The 25,553-nt window shown below is 46.9% G+C and overlaps 1 protein-coding gene across 1 annotated transcript in view; it reads left to right on the forward strand.

The window, feature by feature from the left end:
* The window catches only part of LOC125439401 (PH domain leucine-rich repeat protein phosphatase 1-like), a 108,740-nt gene that overhangs the window by 71,032 nt on the left and 12,155 nt on the right, over positions 1-25,553 (forward strand). Inside the window, exon 2 of the mRNA XM_048508507.1 lies at positions 24,257-24,447. Within this exon, the coding sequence (XP_048364464.1) occupies positions 24,257-24,447 (191 nt within the window). The remainder of the gene's footprint in view (positions 1-24,256; positions 24,448-25,553) is intronic.

Below are 25,553 nucleotides of genomic sequence, written 5' to 3' on the forward strand. Positions count from 1 at the left end.
CTTCGCAGGGGCTTGTCTGTCCAGTGATGCTGTTATCTGTCTGTGCTCCCCCTCTCTTCCTGCCAAAAGTGAGTTTCCACAGAGGAATCGCAACGGCGCAGCCATAGAACTCAGTTCTCCGGGCAGTTCTATGGGCAGCCATGGAACTGAGTGGGGAGAACCGTTGGCCCGTCGCCATGGGGGCAGTGAAGATAGTAGTTGGAATGGGCCGAAGGGAGAGAAATGGCGCAGGCGCGCTGCGTCGGCCGAGCCGAGCGACCGGCGGCATGACGGCAAAGGGAGCGAGGGCGACAGCTGCACTCAGGCACAGCATGTAGAGGGCTTCCAGTCTCCTTCTCTGCCTCGTCCCATATCTTCCCTGGGCCAAGCCGCAGCGGCAGGCAGTTTCGCAGAGCTTCCTGGCAGTCCTACTGAGGGCCCATCGAGCAAGAGGCAAGAGGCTGTTTGGCCAGGGAGCTCAGCGGAGGGGGTGGTTGCCCTGCCCTCCGAATGGTCTAATTTCTCCCCAGAGAGCCTTGTGGCTCTGATGAATGCTTCAATCAGGAGGGAGGTGGGCAGATATCGGCTGCCATTGCGATCTGACCCCTCCCCTACCTCCAGAGTTAGATCCAGATCCCCTAGAAGGGATTCCAGGGCCAGGTTTCGCCAGGATTCCCCATACTCAACAGATAGGAGAAATTTTAGTGAAGGCGAGGTAGACCTGGACTCCGACCCTTTTTCAGAGCCAGAAGGGGAAACTCAGGAGGCACCTGAGCATTCCCAGCGCCTATTTAAGATTGATGGCCAAGACCATTTCGGCCCTAGACCTTCGGGACTCTGCGGTCGCAGAGGATTCCAGCTCTAAGGTTGCCTCGTCCTCCAGCAAACCCATTAAGGGCTGTCCTAAAGGGCTTCCCTCCATTTTTCCTGTGGAAGAGGATGCCCAAATTTCCCCCCCTCTTCCCGAATCATTTGAGCACAAGATTAAGACTGAGCTATCAGAGCTGCGCATGACCTGAATTTTTTCCTTCTGAAATTGGCATGCATTTTTTTCATATTGACACAAATGTTGTAAAGATGAGGTCGAAAGTTGCTGGACATGCCACGTTTGAGATATTTTATGTAACTCGCAGTTTGAGTCCCTTCCAGTCGCTCACATCTTCAGGTATGTTTGTGAAATAGTTTCAAGAATGAACGCTGTGCTCTTTGTACTGGGGGGATGGTGAGCTTCTGTAAAGAAGAGGTCCTTGTCTCCCTTTTGCTTTGAATTTGCTTGCTGTGCAGAGCAGGATATGTGGCTCACAGAACATATGAACGTATGATCGGACCAATAGAGGTTTGAAACCAAGCATCTTCTTATGTTGGGGGAGAGTTACTGCTGTATATAGAGAGAGCCCAATCCTACACATCAGAACAGGGGTATCCAAGTATCCAACAGGCCATGCCAGAAGGGGCTGATGGGAGTTGTAGTCCATGAACATCTGAAATGCCAGAGTTGGACACCCCTGACTTAAATTGTCAGAACAGGAGTTTTAAAAGCCATGTATATATGCTCATGGAATCTGAGGTTGGTAGAAAGTGAGCTGTGGTCTGTCTGGTTGGAATTTTGTTCTCCTGGCTGAAACCCCACTTACAGCTGTGGGACTTCTAGACCAGCTCTGTTATATGTATTTATAGAACTCTGTACCATTCAGATTCTCTAGTTTTAAGTTGAATTTTTTTTAAAAAAACACGTTTGCTAAATAAGAGTGCCTTCTTAAATGATTGTTGCCCATGATGTAAAGGCTGGTGCTCTTGTTACCTGTGACCGGAAGTAGTGAAGGCTGCTTGAGTTTTGAAAAGGCTTTTTTTATTTGAAATGTTTGCCCTACTTTTTTTTTTTAAGGAGAGAAGGAAAAACCTTTGAGTTTTAGTAACGAAGTATGAGACTTATGGCAAAGTATGTCAAATATTTTTTTCTTTTCTTCCCCTTTGTATCATCTTCCACTTAAACTTCTTCCCTCACTTCAGTCTAGCTTGCAAAACTTTTTCTAGCAAGACGCCAGTCAAGGATAGGTAGGAACATTTTTCCAGATACAAAATAGACCTTACTAAATGTTCTGTGAGGTTCTGTTTTGCTGACCCATCCAACGTCAGGTTGCAGGAGCGTGCAGAAATATTTTGAATGGTTTGTCATGTGAAAATTTGCCTGCCTATTCAAAATTAGTATATTAAGAAGGGAAACTGCAAACAGATATCATACAGAGTTGCTTGTTCATTGATTTTAGGTGTGACAGCCCTCGATATACTGTTTCTGTCCATATCAGTTGCCTATATGCAATTACTATATGTTATAATCCACTGACCGCTGACATTATTCAGTGGTTTTTTTAAATTTAATGCACTATGTGATCCAGTATAGTTTCACTGAAGTTCAAATCCCTTCTCCACCATGGAGACCAAGAGGTATTTTTCAGCCAGTCTTTCTCTCCTCCTCTCCTGTTTCATCTAGCAGGGGTTTTGGGGATGCTTCCCTAAACTCCTTGGAGGGAGCAAGCAAACTATTTTTTAAAAAACCACGCTCCTCAGCTTGCAGTGCTCCATGCTGCTCTGACCAGGAAGTCCTCTAGAAGCTTTCAGGAGATTCTGTGAACATATTTATTTGCAGGGGCTTTTGAGGACTTTATGAGCTCCCAGGGCTTTATAGGTCAGAACCAGAACTTTGAATTGAACCCCAAAGCAGACTGGGAGCCATTTTAGTTACTAAAGATGTGCTCTCATTGGTAAGTCCCTGAATTGTGAAGATGGCATCATATTCTCCTTTCTCTGGTTGTTCCTTTGACTTTCTCCACAATCTTTGATGGTCACTGGATTCCAGCTGCCATGTTTCCTTATAATGGATTACGCTACGTGGATTATGTTGTGTGGAAGGAGTCCTGCAGGGCTTGATAGGGCCATGTTTACTCATCTCCCCTTCGCACTACGGTCATACGCATAGACGGAGAAGAGGTGTTGCAGAGAATGAGAGATCCATGTGGGTTTTCAGTATCTCTGTCCAAACCTTGAGACTTCAGCTCCAGAGCATGAAATAACTGGAATGTCGTGGATGTGTTGGACCAAGTGGGACATGTTATGAGTTATAATGAATGCCTTTTTAATTAGTAAAGCAATTCTAGTGGAGATAGTGCTAAAATGCTCAAAAAATAGCCTCAGATTTAAAGTAGGAGGAAGCTGACATTTTGAGATCTTCTCCAAGAACATCCTTTGAGCACTACTTGGCACCGTGCACAGAACCGGTGATATCTCCCGGGCTGTAGGTAACCAAGCTGGCAAGCTTCGTTGGGTAACTTCGCTCTACTGATTGCTCTTTCTGCAAAAAAATGGACTATTAACAGCCCTGCAAAGTGCTCTAAGGGCCCTTTGGCTCAATTTGGTCCTATTAAATATGTTTCATCTGGGCAATGTTTGGCATGTATTGGGCTGAATGCTGGGTCACTGACTGATATCCGAAGTGACACTTTTCTGTTATGCGTTTTTCAGTCAATGCAATTTGAAGCTAATAAAGCACATTGGAGAAAAGCTTTGTAACTGGCTGTTGTGGGTTTTCTGGGCTATATGGCTGTGGTGTGGTAGTTTTTGCTCCTGACGCTTCGCCTGCCTCTGTGGCTAGCATCTTTAGGTACATGCAGGCAAAACACTTGGAGCAAAGACTACCAGACCGTGGTTATACAGCCCGGAAAACCCATCACAGCCAGTCGATTACGGCCGAGAAAGCTTTCGACAAAATGCTTGTAACTTTCATTGCTAATGTGACTAATCCGTTTGGACAAGCAGCTATGAACTTCTGAATGGCTTATTAAGAGACGCTTGAGTAACCTGTTTGGTTAGAAACAACAACCTGTGTGCTGGCTTGACAGTCTTCTTTTGGGGTGGGGGGGGTGGGGGTTCAATGCGAACAAGTGGCTATGCTTACTTCAAAAGCAAGCTATTTTTGTTCCAGAACAGTTGGATGAGGAGCCTGCAGGCAAGGCATTTTTTAAAAAGCCATCTCTGCAGCTGGAGGCTGTAAAATATTATTTGGAGCACCAACCATGGGTATATAGAACACCGATGAGAAAGTCAGTGAGAAGGTTTTGTGGGGGTTGGAAGGTGCACAGTGGGACAGAATGACATGACTGGAAGCACATCTATTTCAGAGATGGCGTTTTTACTTAACTACATGTGTCAGCTTCAATTCTCTTGAAATGGATTTTTTTCCCAAGAAAAACTGCCTCTTTTGACTCCTAATGCCAAACAGGATTGTATTACAAACACAGGGCTATTACTATTAATATCTTCTTGCTTGCAGAGATCCTCTTAAGATGGAAAAAAAAGGGGATCCAAATGCAGCAGGAATCTTTAAGGCAGTCGCATTTTTAGTCTCACACACCCCATTTCCAGATTTTGTCACCTTCTGAGTACTCAATTTTGTTGCTCTTAATTCCACCTCACATAAATGTGGACCGTGGTAAGTCTGGAGATAGCAAAGCAAGCCCACATGCTCCACACGTGAGCTGTGAGTCCCAACAGTATTTAGTTGTGAAACCTCAGCCTTGAATAGTAACAGACCTCTGCGAAGCTGGTATCAACTGCAGTCCTTCCCCCATCTCTAATGTAGGTCTAGACTTCCTTGCTGGGTGATGGTTTTCCCAATGGCTGAAGATGTACGGGAAATGCTTACCGAGGGGAAAAAGTGCTGATCCGTCTCTTATCATCGTGATATTTTAAAACTGCAACCTTGGTTTAGATCAGACTGGCTTTTCTGTCCTTAAAAAGCCAGCAGTAGTTAGTTATGTGCTCTAGTAATGGCATGCAAATTACATTCAGTAGACAGCGCAGTCCCCCCCCCCCCCCCCCCCCGACAATTGCATTCCGGGTCACTGGTTCCTGTTGTTATCACTAGCAAAGAGCTAGTACAAAGGTTTTGAAGATGATGAGTGGAGACAGCCAAATATGGTTTTCATATTCTGGCAGCGATGGAAAAACTGAGAAAGAATCTCTTTGCCTGGTTCCTTTTCAGAGAGAGGTATTCTCCCCTTGCCTGATCTCACGGATCCAGCATCATTGTGGTCTTTCGTAACAGGGTTTCAACTGCAATCTTTTAACTGGAGCTTGCCCGACGAAAATAACAAATGCTGGCCTTTGCCCGTATCTCTTAATATTTTTCTGTCCCAATGTTACAGGCTTGTTGTTAGAGTCCCAGTGAACCCAGATCTGCCCTCATAAATCTCCTTTTGCAGTTATGTGGTTCCTGTTCTTTTGACTGCCCTCACGGGGCACCTTTCCTGATTGCCCGGGAGATACTTGACATTTTCACTTTTTGAAAAATGCGATGTCCGCTGACAATGGCTTAAATAAGTCTCAGACTGCAGTAAATTATTTCACCTGCACCTGCGTACTTTCCCTTACAGAACCACCTTTACTGTGGCTAACTACATTTTCAAAAACAAGCAGTTCAAAGTGCTTAGTAATATTAATATAGCAGAGTCATCTGTACATATCCAAGAATATCTGTTTTACCGCTTTTAGCAGGTTTTCAGAAATGCATATTTCCAGGTTGGCGACTAAGCGGTCTAGGAGCACACTTAGCTAATATTTGGAGAATGTCTACTTAAATGATCTGGGATTTTAACCAGTGCAAAGGTCATTTCAGCTTTCCCTCTCGACTGGGTCATGCAAAGGCCACTGTGTTTCTCAACACAACTGAAATCCCTCCCCGAGAAAAATAAAAAATTGCATCATTTCTATTCCATCTTGCCTAGCTCTCCAGCTCAGCGTTTCACATCACTCAAATTGCTAGGGGACTGCATAAGTTAGTCAAAAGCTAGTATGGAGTGGTTAACAATGTAAGAAAAGCCCTGCTAGATCAGTCCAGTGGTCCATCTAGTCCAGCATCCTGTCTCATACGGTGGAGAACCAGTTCCTCGGGAGGACCTACAACAAGGCACACTTTCCCTTGATGTTGCCTCCTGGCACTGGGATTCAGAGCCTGATTGCCTTTGAAGGTGGAAGTTTCATTTGATCTTGGCTGGTGGTTGCTGATAGATCTATCTGCCATGAATCTACCCAATCCGCTCTAAAAGGTGTCTTTGACTGTAGCTGACTCCAGGTTGATTCAGCCTTCCATGCTTCTGAGGTCAGTAAACGAGGACTCCGCTTGCTGGGGGGGGTAAAGACAGTGGCAAACCACCCCATAAATATAGTCTGCCTAGTAAAACGTTGTGATGAGACATCACTCCAGGTGTCAGTGGTGACCAGGTGCTTTGCACAGGGGACGACCTTTATCTCCCAGATACTTCCAGCCCAACACTCTAACCACTACACCTCACTGGCTCTACAACCACTTCCTAGCGAACAGGATGGAAAGTCTGTCCCTGAATTGCTCATTCTGTTTCCAGCCCCTCAGTGCTCCAAACACATAGCTCCATTCTGTTTCTGCCCAGTTCTGGAAAATCATGCTGGTTTGGACAGTTTAGGGCAGAGGTGTCCAGCTCTGCCCCTCCAGATGTTCATGGTTTCAATTTCCAGCATGCTGGCAGGGGCTGGTGGGAACTGTAGTCCATAAACATCTGGAGGGCCAGAGTCGGACATCCCTAGTTTAGGACCTATCTAGTGCTCTTCAATATATATCCATGCCCAAACAAAGCAGGACTTCAGAGGTTGTAGACCAGTGGTGGCGCACCTATGGCACTCCAGATGTTCATGGACTACAATTCCCATCAGCCTCTGATGGGATTTGTAGTCCATGAACATCTGGAGTGCCATAGGTGCGCCACCACTGTTATAGACTTTCTTAGCTACCTCTTTCTGAAGCTGGTATTCTTAGAATTAAATTTAAAAGAAATGTATTTCGGTAACCCCTAATAACACAGTGATGGGGGTCTTCTGAAGTCCTGTACGACATTATAAATAAAGTTTAGGAAGAAGCATTTATTGAAATGCTGAAATTCACCATGGGCAGTCAGCCTCCCTCAAGAAGGGAGAAAATACTAACAGGCTTCCCCACCCTCTCAAACATTTCTGTACTGAAAACACACCAATTATCCTACTGTGACACAATCTATTTATGTTTGTCTTTCTTCATTTCCACCCATGCAAGAAGGGAAGCGAGAGGTTACGGACATGTTCGAGATATATAAACACTTCAAACATTCCACGATGGATTGATGAGTGCTTAGTGCGAAGAACTATAAATACAAAGGAGGGGAGGGGGAACAGCAACTATTTTCAGATTAAGCCCCAAGATGTTGTTACAAATCAGCTACCACCGATAGTGTCAGAAAAGCCGCAAAGGACAAGCCACTGTAAATTATGATCACAATTTTGTCTCTTTGCAATCAACAACTTTTACAAGATGAAATTAATCTCCCTTAAACCGTTCATTCAAAGGCGCCACATACAAAAGCCAAGTCATGCAGACAAGTTAAATCTTACACCCACGCATATTTAACAGAGGTGTAAATCTCATTGCCTTAGTCTAGGGGTGGCCAACCTGTGGTGCTCCAGATGTTCATGGACCACAATTCCCATCAGCCCCTGCTGGCATGGCTGATGGGAATTGTAGTCTATGAACATCTGAAGCACCCTGATCTAGTATATCACCCCTGATCTAGTATATCAGTGAGAGGTCTTCCATGTCTTCTGCAACCTGACTCTCAAAACTGGGGATATTCGGGGTTGAACTGAATGGCCACAGCCAAGGCCATGCTGGCAGGGGCTGATGGGAATTGTAGTCCATGAATATTTGGAGCACCATAGGTCGGCCACCCCTGCCTTAGTCTATACAAACTCCTGCTGGCGCTCACCGGAGTTGTATCCAGGACAGTCCAGCACAGGCCTAGCCCGCCCCACCCAGCGGCACTTGTCCCAACAGGGAGAGCCTTGCAGGTGTAGATTTGGTTCAACTTACACATTGCAAGTGGGAGAAGGAATGAGGTCAACAGGAAAGTGTTATCCGATGGCCGCAAGGTGGACTTGTTCTGGACCCACCTCTGTTGGAGGGGGAGGCTACCAGCAGGCCACCCTCTAGTGGCACGGATGCCTCCTTCAGTCTCCCTCACATACCCTCTACTATTTTGGAGGATTTGAAGAAGAGGCTAGATGGCCATCTGGCAACAATGCGGATTCTGTGAACTTGGGCATATCATGAGAGGGAGGGCAGGGCGGGATGAGTCAGTGCTCTCCTCTTGTCGCCGTTTCTTTCATGTCCAGGGTATGACCAGTTTGGGGTTAGGAAGGAATTTTCTTCCTGGCCAGATTGGGTCACTGGGCGGGGGGCGTGGAGGGGGCACAGTGCTGCTAAATGGCTTCTTTGCACCCCTCTTGCTAGACATCCGAGGGGAACACTGTGCCATGGACAGAAGCATACTTCATTTATGCCAATAGTAAGGCACGGGGCTCATACACCATTTGAGATGTGGTCCCCCAGTATGCCCCCCACAGCCTCTGCCATTATTAATCAATTAATTTAATTTAATTTATACCCCACTCTTCCAGCTAAAGCAAGCTCAGAGCAGCTGCCAACACAGACACACAATATCGCTTAACATAAAACAATAGAACTGCCTGACAATAAAATTCAGCGTGGCATGTAAATATCCATGGTGGAAAAAGAAGAAAACTAAGGAAAGAAGCAGGAAGGGAAAAGAGGCCAACAAGATTTTATTTATTTATATTTATTTATTTATTTATTTATATATTCGGTTTATAGACCGCCCTCCCCCTAAGGGCTCAGGGCGGTGAACAACATGGATAGAGCACAATATATCAAATTGAATTAAAATTCATTAAATTAATTAATACAAGCTCTAAAGATAAAATATAAACCTTCCCCATTAAAACGCAGCATTAAAATAATAATATGAGATGGCATCCACTGTTCTCCCTCAACCCCAAGAGGGCGGCAGGGTTTAGTGATGTTATCAGAAGAGGGGGGGAACAAAGGGGAAGGAGGGGGCCTCCTCATCAACCAAGCTGTAGTAGCCTCCCCAAAGGCCTGGCGGGAACAGTTCAGTCTTTACAGGCCCTCTTGAGGAACTCAGCAAGGTCCCGCAGGGCCCGGACAAGGTGGCATGTAAAGCGTTCCACCAGGCTGGCCAAAGGCCAGAGCTGTGAAGGCTCTGGCCCTGGTAGGAAGCCCGCCCATTATCATTGAGGGGCCAGGGATCGCCAGTAGGTTGGCCTCCGCCCGAGCAGCAGAGAGGCGGTTAGGGACATATGGGGTAAAGAGCCGGTTCCGCGGAGTGCGGAGGTCCCAGGCCACGTAAGGCCTTAAAGGTTAATACCAGCACCTTGAAAGTGATTAGGTATTCTACTGGTAGCCAGTGTAAGCGGGGTTGAGCACAGGAGTTATATGTTCTCGCATGAGCAGCTTCCTGTAAGCATACCGGAGCCGCTGCATTCTGGACCATTTACCCAATCTCGAATCAAGCTAGCAAGGGAAGGCCAGCGTAGAGCGAAGGATTGCAATAATAGTCTAACCTGGAGGTGACCGTTGCATGGGACCACAGTGGCCAGGTCAGCTTTGAGAAAGGAAGGGGGGCCAGTCATCGGGCCTGGCGGAGATGGTAAAATGCGACCCGGGTTATATGGAGCCAAATCTGGGTTCTCCATTGAAAGAGATCAATCCAGGTGGACCCCCCCAGGTCGCTTGAACAGAGGGGACTTCCGTGCCAATACAGTCCCCTCCCACACCGGGCTGGCTGGGGAAATCCCCCCCTCCCCCTCACGACCCGAAGCCAAAGAAAGTCTCCGCTCTTTGCTGGATTCAGTTTCAACCTGCTCTGTTTCAACCAACCAGCCCGCGACCTCCAAACAATGCTGGAGAGGCTGCAGGGGCGACGGTCGCTCCCCCCTCCATCAACAGAAGAATGAGCTGAGTGTCCTTCCACGCATATTGATGGCACGTCAGCCCAAAGCTCCGCACCAACTGAGCAAGAGGTCGCGATATAGATGTTAAATAATAGTGGGGACAACGAAGCGCCCCCTGAGGGTACACCACAATGAAGTGAGCACCTCCGGGAAGCTCGGGTCCCCTAATAATTCACACTTGCTGAGTTCCGGGTCCCGGAGGAACGCAGGCAATCCATTTAAGGACAGAGTGCCCGCACCCCGGAAGCGGACTAGAAGCGGTGGGTCAAAGGTCATGATCGACCACGTCAAAGCTGCTTGGTCAGATCTAGTAAGACCAACAAGCGCCGATCCGCCCACCGGTCAAGTTGTAAGTGGAGCTCTGATCTGTGACGGCGACGAGTACAGTCTCCGTCCCCATGCCCAGCACTGTCCGGATCTGAAAGGGATCAAAAGCCCGATGTGTCCTCCAGGAAACCCCGAAGCTGCTCCAACACCACTCTCTCAATTACCTTCCCCAGAAACGAAAAGATTCGAGACGGGGCGGTAATTGGCCAGATCACTGGCGGATCTAACAATGGTCTTTTCAAGAGTGGGCCGGACCACTGCCTCCTTCAACCCACCAGGGAAAACTCCTCTGCCTCCAAGGGGAAAGTTATTGATGATACTCAACAGGTGAGGGGTTAAGTAACTCCGCCTGGCATGCTTTAATAAGCCAGGAGGGGCACGGATCCAGAAGGGACAGGTAGTAGGTCTAACAGCAGCCAGGGCCCTGTCAACAAGCGGCTTCCGAGAGCAGGGAGAACGCACTGGGTCAAACACGGACCAGAAGACGGGCAAGGGAGCCTCCAGTTCACTTTATTGTCTCTAAAGTTGGCAGGTGGAAGGTCCTGGCGGAGCGACATGACTTTATCTGCAAAAAAGCTCATAAATGCCTCACAGCTAAGCGCCAATTGACAATTTGTAGACCCCTCAGACAATGAGGTCAAAGACCGAATAATATCCAGGAACAATTGTGCTGGGCGAAAGAGCTAGCAGACGCGAGGGGAGGAGGAGAAAAGAAAAGCCCTTTTCGCCTCCCTTCTGCCGCCACCTCAGCATAGGCTTTCATAAACGTCCTATAAGATGTCCGTGCCAGCTTCACACGAGGCTTTCCTCCACACTTTCTCGCTCTAGTACCAGTCTAAGTCTCTCGGCTTCATACGGCGAAGCTCCTCAGTATACCAAGGAGCCAGTCAGCGTAGCAGGGGCGTAGAAGGACGCCGGACTGGAGCAACTTCCTCGGGATGGCATCGGAAGAGATCGGGAATTCCAGTCTTCCACTAGCTCAATCGAGGGTGCCGGTGGAGTTCAGAGTCCCGCAGAGCATTCCCAGGAATCCAACAGGGATCCATGAAGTTCTCCGCGGGCGGGCAAAAATCCGCCCGTCACTCTAGACGCAGGAGTTGTTGTGGCACGTCCAACCGAACCTTTCAGGGCACTTATATGGTCAGACCATGGCACTCTATCATCAAATAGAGTGATATGACCATATTAACCGCCGACCGAAGACCAAGTCCAGTGTGTGTCCAGCCTCATGAGTGGGGCCAGAGTTAACTTAAGGAGAGGCCCAGGTGCTGCCATGGAGGTAACCACACCAGGTCCTTAGCCACCGCACACGAGGCGGCATCGACATGGACATTGAAGGGTCCCCCCCCTGCTAAACAGTAATAAGCCTGGGAACCGCAACGCCCCAGATCCGGGCCACCACCTCCAGCAGCCGCGTGAGGCTATCTCCTCGGTGCGCCAAGGCGAATCGGGGGTAATACACCAGGAGAACAGCCAACCTCTCCTGGGCCAAATCCACTCCTGAGGCCAACACACTCCAAGCCATCGGATCTCCGGGACTGGGGCTGCCTCCTAAAAGGGATAAAGTAGCATCACGGATGAACATTGCCACGCCTCCCCGCCGGCCCCGTAGAGTTCGTGGACTGGTGCAGGCACGCGAAACTCTGGGGGTGAGACCTGCCGCCTGAAGCGCTACCGGTCTCCCCTTCACGCATTCACCAGGTCTTCCGGTGATGCAAGCCAGGTCCATCTGCAGGTCCCTCGGTAGAAAATCCCGGAGAACTGTGGTCTTATTATTTATGGATCTGGCATTGATCAGCACCAATGACGGTAAGCGGAGTCTCTCTGAACCTCTACCACCCACGCTCCTCAGGATGAGTCGGAGGCTCAGGGAAGGTGAGCTGCAGCAGTTCTCTTTCTCCCCCCCCACCTTCTTCATCATATGGCCGCGCCGCCTACCGTCGTACTTTACCCTCATTCCATCAGCACTGGGATCCCCTGAGCCCTTCTAAGTGGAATTCCCCCATTTTCCTATAGTCCCCTCCTCCTACCTGTCACTCCTGGCCGAAAAAAAACTCTCCACCAAGCAAGTGGACTTCAGATTCGGCGTAAGCAACAACCAGTTAGTATCTGACTAACTAAATTACAATTCTAGTTTGACTTCACAACATTACCCAATCTATGAACTACTAAATAATTTCCGTCTATGACAAGTAAGCACACATAATTATATGGATGACTCAAACATGGCTGCTCTCAACAAGGGGTATACATAGGTGTTCCAACGGGAACCTGTTCAAGTAGAAAGGGTCGTCGAACGTTTTAAAACTGGCTTCTCAGGTGTAGAATTTGTAGGCCTCCCTGAGCCCACAAGGGGAAGGGTGGCCTAAACATTCAATAACACAATAAATAAATAGACAAAACTGAGAAACTTCCCTTTCGCCAATCCTCTTGTTAATGGAATGGGCAACTGTTTTCAGGAAACTGAAAACTTATGGAACTCCTGTGTTCTAAATTAAGCACAGATTACAGCAGAAGAGCAAACTTCTCACTCGGAGCTGTGTTTTTAATTTGTTCAGTTCAGCTTTTGCATCTTGGTTGTAGGAAATCCCAGTTCAGAAGAAAAATCCTTGAAGTAGGGAAAGAGTTGTAAAGGATTAAATGGGCAACCTTTAAGGCTGTCATCTTAGGTAAAGATGTGTAGCTGCTGGCATGTGTGATGGGCCAAAGGAAAACAATATATAAAAAAATCAATTCTACTTCAAAGGTAGGAGCATGCAGAGGCAGGAAAAATCATGAATGTGAATGAGGTTAATTCCTCATAGAGCCTGCGTGTGTGAGTGACATGCTGGGAATAGGTGGAGTTTAGACATTGGAGCTGCTGACACAGTTATCAGAGGTATTCCTTGGAACTGGAGGGTTTAGATGTGTTTATTGTCTGTGTATAGACCTGTGCTATTGGCAGAGAAAGAGTATTTGGGGGAAAAGAACCCTACTCTAGCCAAGGAGGGGAAAGAAGAATTCATAGCTCTGGTTCTAAAAACAGACTTAATTTCTAAACTGTGTGTGTAGAACAAATCCTACAGTTTAAAGAAGATTAAAGGGAATTGGGTGAATGCTCCATTCTTTCTAGATTTCGGGCAACAGAATTTGCAAATTAACGCCTGAGAGTAAATTTGAGTCAAAGCTATTTTACAACAAGGAAGTCTATCTTGTTTAAAAGAATTTTAAAAATCTGTAACAAACGAACATCTTATCAAATTAGCTCCTTTAATCCCTATCTGAAGCGGTACCTATGATGAGGAACTTTGGGGTCGTTAACCTTTACGCACCCAAAGAGCCATTTGGAATTCCCGCTTTCTTCATGCGGGTCCCCAAAGATCTACCCTGAGCCAGTGAGGGTGGCTCCACACGGAAATCCTACTCTTCTGATGTTTGGCCCGCCCGGGCTTTAATTCACTCACCTTTCCTTCCAGTGCTGGAAGGCAGAGGCGCTGGGCAGCTGCCTGCTCCATGGGGCAGAGGGAGGATGGCGTCCGTGGCTTGCCTGGTGCCACCGCTTCTCACGCTGCGGGAGGCAGCGGTGCCGGGCAGGGAAACCCCCTCTGCCCGATGGAGCAGGCAGGTGCAGAGGGGGGATGGCAGCCGCGGCCTGCCCGGTGCTGCGGGGATGGCAGAGGGGGGTGGCGGCTGCTCTGAAGGGACAGAGGGGGTTGCAGAGGGACAGAGCAACTGCGGGGGGATGGCGGCTGCTGCGGGGGGGGGGCAGAGGGGGGATGGTGGCGCTGCAGGAGGCAGCGGTGCTGGACAGGGAAATCCCCTCTGGTTGACGGAGCAGGCAGCCGCCTGCTCCATGGGGCAGAGGGGGGATGGTGGCTACTCTGGAGGGACACGCCCATGCTACCCTCTGACCTCCAGGGGTCGGAGGGCAGCATGTGTGTGTCCTTCCAGCCATGCAGAGCAGTGCTGGAAGGAGAGGTGAGTGGAGGGGACGCTAAAAGCAGCACCCTCACATATGGAGCCACCTCCTGTTCAGCCCCTCCACTCAACCTTTCCTTCCATCTCTGCTCTGAAGGGGCCCACGCTACCCTCCAACCTCCAGGCCACGTGGAGCCGCAATATAAGGCTGAAAGAGCCGCATGTCAGCCTCGGAGCCCTCACAGGCTGCGGACCCTGATTTAGGAAATTGATTCTTTCTATATTTTGTCTTTCCTTTTCTCACCCAAATTCTCTCCCTGTCTGTGGCCTCTATTCCCCTGAGTTTAATAAAATTCTGATGTTTTGTGGTTGAACTTAGAAAAGCCTCTAGCATGATAATCTCTGAGATCAAACACGGCAAGGAGAAAGAATCACCCAAGTTTCTGAAGCTGGTTCAGTTATATATTTACTTTCGTGAGTTTGGGGTGGGACAATTGAATGAACCGCCAGAAGGTCGACAGCACGACTGTAACGTGGAGCTTAGTTTGACTGACAGAATGATTGCAATGCCTGGGTGCTACATGAACTAGACAGAACTTGTGTGTTAGTTATTCTGAGTGCCAAAGAATTAATTTGAAATGTGGTAACTTCATGTGCCCAGCAAAGTTGTACATTCTGGATAAACCGTTTTAAGCCTTTCTGTTGAGTCTCCTTCTTTCTTCTATCTTTAGTAGTGAATAAATGCTATTGTTGTGTTTTTATCCTGTTTCCCTGGTGTCCTGTGTTCAAGATCTTCATGTATACGGCTGCTTGGTTCAGTTTGTCACTAGAATGTCGGATGGTGGAGACCAGGTCGGAGTTGGAAATAATATTTAAAATTGCAGCCGTCACAGTGGCTACCTGCATTCTAGCCATCGTGCCTTAGTATTTTAAACCATTTATTTTTTTAAAAAACCCTGAATCATTCAGGTCAAAGTCACCTCTGCAATTCAGTAACCTTTCTCTATGGTGCTTATAATGCCTGCAATAAAAAATCACCACAGCTTATTCTTTTGCATGGGTAAAAGAGCCCACAGTGCTTGGCCTAAGGTCATGGGTTCTGCATTCAAATACTTTGTGTAGGCTGTATCATATTCGTATTAAGACCAAGGGCGATTCCCCACAGGGGATAGCCCCAGTGAGTGTCCTGGGACAACGGAGAACTCCCCACAGCGCCTGTGTCAAATTCGGGTCAGTTCCAGCCCTGCCCTGCGATACCCCTCTCATCCAGGGATTTTCAGAAACCGCTAGGTTTCTGGCAATCCTGGGATGAGCTCGGTATTGTGAGGAATCCCTGAGTCTCTGTGCTGTCAGTCAATCACAGCACAGTGGCCTGGGCATGCACAGAACGGGAGACTCAGGGCGGGCAGAACGCGCCTTTAAAAAAAAGTTTTCTTCTTGCGTATGAAGCTGCGACCATACAACTAATAGGTGCACTTTTGTGCGGCGTTCTTGCTTTGTGACGACGTAGCTACGTAGCCGTTTTGGAAAAAACAACAGCTAAAAAAAAGGGAACACCCATTCACGTTCCCGCCCTAATGCAATAGCCAATCGGGAATGAAAAGCAAAAGAGCCGCGGAGCTGATCCCAGGCTCTGATCCCAGTTTCAACTCCAGACCCCGGCTGCCGTGGGGAGGGACAGACGGGGATCAAAAGGTACTGTACTTTATGGTCCTGGTCCAATTCCAGGATGATTTTCCCTGTTGGGAATCAACCCAAGTTAATTCCAAATGATGGGTTTTTTTCTCTAGAAGGACAGTGGGTTGGGTCTACTGGGGGGGGGGGGAAGAGTCCTCAGGGGGTATGTCAGAGTAGATATTTCTTTGTTTTTCCAACTAGCCAGCTGTTTGTCCTGAAATTCCTCTTGAGGATATGAGAGTCCCGCAAGCGTTGGTGGGTGAGGGGAAAGAGGGTTTGATTTCTCCTCACCATAATCTCTTCCTCATCCTGTCACATACTTCTCAAGGCTTTTCCAAACCTCACAGAGGAGTTCCAGGACAAATGGCTGAGCAGCAGTGGCGTAGTGGCCAAGAGCAGGTGCACTCTTATCTGGAGGAACCAGGTTTGATTCCCAGCTCTGCCGCTTGAGCTGTGCAGGCTTATCTTGGGAATTCAGATTAGCCTGTGTACTCCCACACACGCCATCTGGGTGACCTTGGGCTAGTCACAGCTTCTCAGAGCTGTCTCAGCCCCACCCACCTCACAGGGTGTTTGTTGTGAGGGGGGAAGGGCAAGGAGATTGTAAGCCCCTTTGAGTCTCCTATGGGAGAGAAAGGGGGGATATAAATCCAAACTCCTCCTCCTCCTCCTCCTCCTCCTCCTCCTCCTCCTCCTCCTCCTCCTCCTCCTCCTCCTCCTCCTCCTCCTCCTTCTTCTTCTTCTTCTTCTTCTTCTTCTTCTTCTTCTTCTTCGTGAGGAAGAGGAAGGTGGGGAAAGATTCCCTCCATCAGTGGCTTCTGTGAAGCTTTCCAACCACATTACTTAAAACTGAATATTAAAATCTGATTTAAATAACATCTATTTTCCTGATTTTTTTTCTTTTAAATAAGGTTTTTAAAATTCAAACCTGTTGGTTATGTCTTTATATGAGCGCAAGTTCCTTATAGACTACTGGGGAAGGCATTGGCAAACAACCAGTTAACATAGTCTGACTAATAAGCATCATGATGTGATGTCACTCTGTGGGGTCAAGTATGACCTAGCTTACCCAGTTCTCCAGTTTAGAGTCCACCTGCTCTTAACCACTACACCACACTGGCTCTATGATAAGGCAGGTGGTAGCAGCAGGTTTATTCTCTATTTAGTCTCTATTTCTTGTCTATTTCTTGGAATTACCTTAACCTGCTGTTTAACCCGATCTTTATCCTGGTTCTAACTGTAGCGCTGAAAGTCTCAGTGAAGTTCCTGGGTAGGGTAAAAAGGCAACATCCCTTTCCATGTTTGCCGCCAGCAAAGGGGTCTCGTTCCGCTGTGCGTATTTTGACTTGACTTGGTTGCTTCCAAACCCTCTCTGGCCGAGTCCCATGACGTCAGCAGAGTTCTTGGAGGGGCTTTTATTTTTGGTTGCACTACAGAAGACACAAATAATGTTCTTGTTGTAACTGTTTTCTGCAAAACAAACAAGCAAACAAACAAAAGAAAAAAGCAGGGGAAAGAACCCACTCTTTCTTTCCCTGGTGGGTTCTCTTAAAGAAGGGAGGTGTGGGGGGGGGGGGGTTCCCTCTTTCAAACTAGGTCTGGGCTAGAAGCTTAAAGGCAGGGGAGGGGCACTTGCTGGTAAGCAGGAAAGGTGAGCTTATGCAACCCTGTTGGTTGACCTGGCCTCTACAACTGAATCCCTCTCTGGCTCGGTTTTCATAAAGACGTAATTGTTAGCGGTTTGTGGCTGTGTTTTCCTCTGATTGCAGACATCTGTTATCCAGGATGGATTTAGGCAGGATTTGCAACAGGCGTCTCAAGACGCTCGGGCGCTTCTTTCTCCCCCTTTCTCTTATTTATACATCCAGTGTTGTTGCCACTGCTGCTGGGATAACGGGCAGTTTTTTCCCACTTTGTTTTTTTTCTTAGGCAATGCAAACCTCTCCTGTGTCGCCTCACTGTGTGGGCGACATTCCATCATTGGTCTCTGTGTGAAAAATAATTTTGTGTCAGGCTGAGTTACCTGCTGGGACCACCTGTAATGTTCCCAGTTTTGTCCACATCAGTGAACTTAAATGGGACGGTTGTCTCAGGTCCTGCTGTGGAAATGCACCCTCTGCCCCTCATTGAGTGAGCAAATCAAGCGAAGAGGGTTCGCCAGTATTGGCAATTGCGCAGCGAGGCATGAATCGTCCAGCGAGCCTGGGATTTCCATCATCGTGACGGCTTCTTGAAATGCTGGAAACCCTGTAAGCCAGGCGCTCGCTCGCGTGTGTGACTTAACACAAATACATGTGCATCCTCAGCATTTGGTGGCTTTTGAGGGTGAAGCCTGAGCTTTCTCAGGAGGTAATCGTATGGGTGTTGTTAGCACGAGTTGGTGCAAACCAGACATTCTTTCCAAATAGGCAAAGGGTTTTTTTTTTACACCACTGCCTGGTGAATTTTTCTTAAAAACAAAAAAACACACACACACACACATGGAAATGCATATGCATAATCTGGAGTTGTGCCATGCACCTAGCAAAACTGTAGAATTTCCCCTTTTTGGAGGTTTTCTTTCTTTTTCTTTCTTTTAACAGCTGGTTGAAGCAGCCATTAAGAACATAAGAACTAGCCTGCTGGACCAGACCAGAGCCTATCTAGTCCAGCTCTCCACTACTCGCAGTAGCCCACCAGGTGCCTTTGGGAGCTCACGTGCAGGATGTGAAAGCAGTGGCCTGCTGCTGCTGCTGCTCCTGAGCACCTGGTCTGCTAAGGCATTTGCAATCTCAGATCAAGGAGGATCAAGATTGGTAGCCATAGAATAGAATAGAATAGAATAGAACAGAATAGAATAGAATAGAATAGAATGGCAACAGCAAAGAATGGCAACAGCAAAGAATAGAATGGCAACAGCAAATATGCACCGGAGACAAATTCCTTGTGTGTCCAATCACACTTGGCCAATAAAGATTCTATTCTATTCTATAGATCGACTTCTCCTCCTTAAATCTGTCCAAGCCCCTTTTTGAAGCTATCCAGGTTAGTGGCCATCACCACCTCCTGTGGCAGCATATTCCAAACACCAATCACACATTGCGTGAAGAAGTGTTTCCTTTTATTAGTCCTAATTCTTTCCCCCAGCATTTTCAATGAATGCCCCCTGCCAAAGCATTTCTAAGCCACAAGATCTCAGTAGCGAAACAACCGGTAATTTTGTGACCTGAGTTAGAGATTCACATTCGTCTGAATATGCTAGTGCAGGGGTCAGCAACCTTTAACACCCCAAGGGCCATTTGGACCCATTTTCCACGGAAAAGAAAACACTTGGAGCCGCAAATACTTTTTGACATTTAAAATGAATACAACACTGTATATATTGTTTTTTACATTTACGCTTTGTATAAACAATTATAGTGTGTTGCTTATGAAATCCATGAAGTGCTACAGAGAAAATTATATTTTATTTAGAAGAACATATTTTGAACGTTTTGAACTCTTAAAAAATAATAACAGACCTCCATGTCTGCCATGGAGGGTGGACTCGACAGCCATATTCCTCACTGAGCATGGCCCCCGCCCTGGTCCCAAAAGCCACAGATTCTGAGAATCTACCCCCAAATGTCCTGGGATTTCCCGCTGGGAGTTGGCAACCCGCAACAACCTTGGCTGAGGATGATCCCGGCCTCCCTCCCTCCACGATCTACAAGCTTACCCTCCACTGGCTTACTCTGAAGTAAACCTTCCAAGATCCACGTGCAAGACTTTGCCCATGCGCTCCTACCCTCCTTGGCAATGCAGAAGCAAACAATTCCCACCCACCCCTGCCTCCCCATCAAACAGCCCCGACGAGTGCAACCTTGCAGGGCTGCAGGTAATAACTCCAGTAAAACCTGCAGGTAATAACTTTGTTTTCCCAATAACTTTGATTCCCCACTCCTACATTCCTGCTGGGTGGCTTTCTCTCTGGGTCTCTCAGCCCCACCTATTTCACAAAGTCTCTCTTGTGGGGATAAGAAGGGAAAGGAGTTTGTGAGGCCCTTTGAGTTACCTTACAGGAGAGAAGAAAGGGCGGGGGTGGGGGGTGGGGTATAAATCCAAACTCCTCTTCTTCTTCTTGTACAAACCTATGGTGAGACCACACCCTTGGAAATACTGTGTACAGTTCTGGTCCCCCCTCATCAAATAGGATATTGCGGAGCTTGAGAAGGGGTAGTAAAGAGCAACCAAAATGATCAGGAGTCTAGAGCAGCTGCCCTATGAGGTGTGGGTAAAATGCTTAGGGCTGTTGAGCTTAGAAAAAAGGCGGGAAAAGGGAGACTTGAATAGAGGCCATAAAATTATGCCTGGTGTGGAGAGAGTTGAATGGGGGAAGCTTTTCTCCCTCTCTCATAATACTGGAACGTGGGGCCATCTGCTGAAGCTGAGAAATGGGATTGCAAAGAGACGAAAGGAAACAGTTCTTCACACAACACCTGTGGAATTCCCTGTCCCAGGATGTGGGGATGGCTGCCACTGTGGGAGGCTTTAAGAGGGGAGTGGACATGTTTATGACGAATAGAAAATTATTCTAGTGGCTAGTCGAATACTAGTCATGACGCATACCTATTCTCTCTCTAGTATCAGAGGGTCGTGCCTATTGTATTAGGTGCTATGAAGCAGAAGCAGGATAGGCAATATTCTGGAATAACCTGGATTTTTTCGGTAAAGAGAAAACCCGAAAAAAGCCAAGATGATTTTACCAAATCACCACCTCTAATCGCATCCCCACAGTGTTTTCAAGGCAGGAGATGAATAGAGGTGGATTGGCATTGTGTAGCAACCCTGAACTTTAGTGGTCTCCTATCCAATTACTGACCAGAACTGACCATGCATATCTTCCAGAATCTGAGGAGACTTGGACTAGCATGAACCATCCAGGTCTGCCCACTCAATATACCCAGATTTTAAATTGCCTCGGGAGCATTTTGAACAAAGACGTCCAGAAAATGTGGGAAGTATTTAAAATTGATGGACATTGCTGTCCATATCTTAAATTTGCAAACGCTGAAGAAGTGACTTGGTTTTTTTAGTTGTTTTTATCTCTGTCTCATGCCGGTGTGTGTTCTGGGATGGGAATAAACATCATTTTAAATCTCTACAGTGAAAAGTTGGGTTAGGCATTTTGACTGCCCCAGAAAGTTTTAGCCAAGTATTTTACAACTTAGACTTTATTTAGTTTAACAAGCCAAATAGTTCAACCAGCCACAGGCATAATTCTTAATGTTCCTTTCAGAATCAAATTCTAACTATAGATGCACGAATGCATTCCACACTTGTGAAGAAAAGATGCTTTTAGAACTAATAAAAGCTGACTTCAGTGTTCAGCTGCCTGTGGTTTAGAAGCTCAAACAGGTGGCTGAGAGAGAGACTCAGAATGAATGGGGGAGAAGACCAGCTTTTCTGTATTTTGATAGTTCTGCCGTAGCAACAGCACCAAACCACCTGGAGCCATTTGTGGTAGAATCTGGTCATGTTCCTTGTGTGGTTATCCCCTCTCCCCCGCCCCCGCCACTAATACTCCAAGAAGGGGATTCTGCTTTCTGTTGTCAGAATGGGAAGATGTCAGGCATCACTTAGAACACAGGTGTCAAACTCGCAGCCCTCCAGATGTTATAGACTACAGTTCCCATCATCCCCTGCCAGCATCATGCTGGCAGGGGATGATGGGAACTGTAGCCCATAACATCTGGAGGGCCGCGAATTTGACACCTATGACTTAGAACATCTTGCCTAAAAGAGAAGGTGGCGCCTACTTTTTTTAAAAAGTCCCCAACAGTGTTTGGTTTGCAATGAATAGGAAAGTATATAAGATTAGGGCTTTGATTAAAGCAGTCTGCCTATTCTCCCTTTGGGAGAAGGAGAGTATGCGCTAAGGTGAGACTTCCGGTTGTGACAAAAACTGAGCCTGATGCGACCTCCAGGGGTCAGAGGGCAGCACGTGTGTTTCCAGTGGACAATTTCTGGAGAAAGGGAGAAGTAGAAGTCATTACAGTTGACATTAAATTAGCAAAATATTATAAAGGATATAGGATGTGTATGATATTACAATGATTGGCCAATCACTATTTTGAGTTATATTGCTATATGATGACATGGTTATGTGGGGGGTTGGATGATGGGAGGGTGGAGGGTGGCGGGGTGGGCTAAATTGGGGGACTTATTGGTGAGTGTATGTCTGTATGGAAAACTAATTTTTAAAGAGAAAGGGAGAAGTTGGAGTGTACTTTCTTACTTGGCGAACCCAAGCCTCACACAGAAAGCTGTCTATTCTGCCTTTCCTCTAGGGAGCTTAGAGAAGCGTATATGGCTCTCCCTTCCACCCTGTACCTTCACTACATCCCAGTGATGTAGGTATAGATTTTTTATGGGGTGGGTTCGGGGGCACTCCCCCAAACCCCCCCGACCTCAGTGCTTACAAACACAGACTCCCCTGCCCCGTCCCCCCCCCCCGCCCCCCACCGGCTAGGCTCCCAGCTGGCAGTCCATTCTGCCCTCTGCTCTGGGCAGAGGCGTAGCTAGGGAAAATGGAGCCCAGTGCAAAATCTGAGTTTTGTGCCCCCCACCCCATGGGTGGCCGCTGTGATGCTGGAATCCACCCCCAAACAGCATCACTTTCAATGGTGTTTAAACTAGGGAGCCCAGATTCTCCTTTTAAATCAACCTTAAAGGGAGAATCTGGGGTCCCTAGTTAAAACAACTTTGAACGTGATGCTGTTTTGGGTGGATTCTCCCCCACCCTGAAACAGTATCACTTTCAGTTTTTAAACTGGGGACCTCAAATTCTCTAAGTCCATGCCGAAGGGAGTGGATTTAAAAGGAGAATCTGAGGAAATTCGGGGGGTTCCTGCTGACGGGTACGTTTGTTAATCTAGCTGCACCAAACTTTCAGGGATTTTTTGGGAGACTCTCCTGATGATATCAGCCAGGTTTGGTGAAGTTTGGTTCAGGGGGTCCAAAGTTATGGACCCTCAAAGGTGTACCCCCCATCTTCTATTAGCTCCCATTGGAAACAATGCCCCCCTCCCTTTGGGAGTCAATAACTTTGGACCCCCTGAACCAAACCTCACCAAACTGGGTGGTATCATCAGGAGAGTCTCCCAACAAATCCCGGAAGTTTTTGGTGCTGCTAGCCTAAAAGCTGCGCCCCCTACATGGCAAAAATGGGAAAACACTAAAAAACAAAAAACCCACAAACAGGGGGCGGAGCTTCAGACATGTAATGGAGGGTTGAACCCGGGAACCTCCCCTTTTACCTACATCCTTGCTACATCCCTGTGAGGTTGGTTAGGCAGAGAGAGTGAGAGAGAGAAAGATTCATACATCTGGATCACTAAGCTAACTTCATGGAGTGCTGAGGATTTAGACGTGGATCTCTAGTCATATACTAACTCCTGGCTCAGTCAACTGTCAGATATTTCTGAGCAGGAGGTCAGAGTGAGCTGCATTCCAGAAACATCTATATTTCTCTTTATGAGCACTGTGGGTGAAAGTAAACAACTTGCTGTTATCTCTTTTCAAGACCTTGATACCAAACTGTAGCTGGAAAGATGCACAAAGACCTTGTGGGTAGGTTGTGGTGGGTTTTCCAGGCTGTGTGGCCGTGGTCTGGTAGATCTTGTTCCTAACGTTTTGCCTGCATCTGTGGCTGGCATTTTCAGAGATGTATCACAGGGAGAAGTCTATTACACCTTGTGTCTAGTGAGAAGGGAATGTTTATCTACCTTGTAGGTAGCTTTAGCAGTAAACTCATGGTAAACCTCTAGGGTGAGCCACGCCCTCCTCAAACTCTTTTCTCTACGTATTTTTGTTGCTCAGGTCTGTGGACACTTTGAGTGTTCCCAGACTTGTTCTCCATTCCTTTGATTTTTTAATCCCCACCATCTAGTAATGTCGATAATGTTGTAGCTCTTCCTTCAAAGGCTTTCCCAATTATTGTGTTGTAATTTGTTTTTGTTTTTTCAAGCTGAGTTTTGCAAGTTTGCCTTATGGTATGGTCCACCATGTGGCTTCCAGTTCATCAAATGTTTGTGTTTAAAATGCCTGAGAAATGATGTGGTAGTGAGTCTTGAAGGCTGATTCTTTATCATACAAATCTCTGGTTCTGTTAAAGGGTATCGGAATTGGGGCGTTCCTCTTTTTGATATCCAGAGAGATTGTCCTTTCTTTTGATAAGGCCGTGGTCATGAATGGGCAAATCTCTTTTTGGAGACAGGAAAACATCAACCCTCTTTTGATTTTACTGTGAATGTTTTGTGTGCAAAGACAGCCCTTCTCTCCCCCCCCCCCCCCCCCCAATTTTTAATTGTTGGAGCTGAAGTCTGGAATTCTGGTGCCATTTGAGAGGGCCTGTTGTTCCAGAGTGGCCTCCATTTTGCCTTTCTGTCTTGTGCATTTTGAAGAGAGGGTGAAAGAAGAAAACCACCCTTCCTGATTTAAAAAAAACTCTTTGCTCTTTCCATTTCAGGAAAGCCCCCCAGCACTGGCAACTCCGAACGCTTTCAGCTCTCAGGAACGTACAATGTTCGAAAAGGGAAAATGCCAGTCAACAGATGGACAAGACGCCAAGTTATCCTTTGTGGGACGTGCCTAATTGTATCCTCGGTAAAAGAGAGCCAGACTGGAAAGATGCATGTGCTCCCCTTAATTGGCGGAAAGGCAAGTTGCGTGCTCTGTTTCCTTGATGTTGTATGTAGGCCTGATAGTATTCCCGAAATAAGATTCAGTTGAAGAAACCTTCAAACTTAAAGAGCCTGTTTAACAGCGTACCTTCCACTGTTCATATCCTCAACCTGTATGGATCTCAATTTTTGCATGTACTGGGAGCAGACAGAAAATATATATGTTGGGGAGGGGACATTACTGTATGTAAGAAGCAGCGTCTTCTCTTTGAAACTGACCTTATATATGCCTGATTAACTCCATGTCGTAATTCAAGGGCAAACTATGCCAAAATTCAGAGCAGGCTAATAAGGATCCATTTGCACTACAGAGAATATACAGCATAACATAACTGATAATTGACATGTTTCACAATCCATTGAGATTGTGTATCCCAAACTGTGGGCTTTGAAAGCCCTTTATTAGAAAGTGGCACACATGAGGCCTCACAATAAGTCATTAATATATAGATGAGTGCCTGGTGCAATCATTTTTATGGATTGGTATGAATCTATGCATGGGTCATGCTTGGAATTACTGACAACTCTATCTGTAGAACACCTCTAAAAACCCTCTGGTGTCATAATAACTCTGCCTGCTGTTCCTTTTACATATAGGTTATTCTAGGGTCCCACCTACTTTTCAAATATATCTTAAGATTTCATTTTCTTGATGAGTATTTGGTTCAGTATTTACTGTGGGTTAGGCTGGACCTGTAATTTTCTGGATATATTTACAACCAGGAACTTCAGCTATGAGTGGATCCAGAGCTTTAAACCAATGCTGGACCTTGAACTTAAGATGTAGCTGCCAAAAACTGGCATTCTGTTTACAAGGCAAGAGTTGAGTAGTAAGATATACATTTGAAGTGGACCTAGTCAATTAAAAGGCTTCATACTGCTTATGAATCTCAGAGAGTCCCACATTCCCTTGTTGTGACAGAAAATGGCTCTTAGGCCTCAGCATATCTAGTTTAATTTAGGCTTGTTAGCTCCATCCTTGGCCCGTAAGGTTCCTGGATCAACCCGCAAAGTCCCTGACAACAGTTCAAAGCACTTCTCCTCAGCCCTGTACCACACCAGTGGATGAAGGATGCTTGTTGA

This window comes from Sphaerodactylus townsendi, linkage group LG09 (genome assembly GCF_021028975.2).
Source record: "Sphaerodactylus townsendi isolate TG3544 linkage group LG09, MPM_Stown_v2.3, whole genome shotgun sequence".
In the NCBI taxonomy this organism is placed as follows: domain Eukaryota; kingdom Metazoa; phylum Chordata; class Lepidosauria; order Squamata; family Sphaerodactylidae; genus Sphaerodactylus; species Sphaerodactylus townsendi.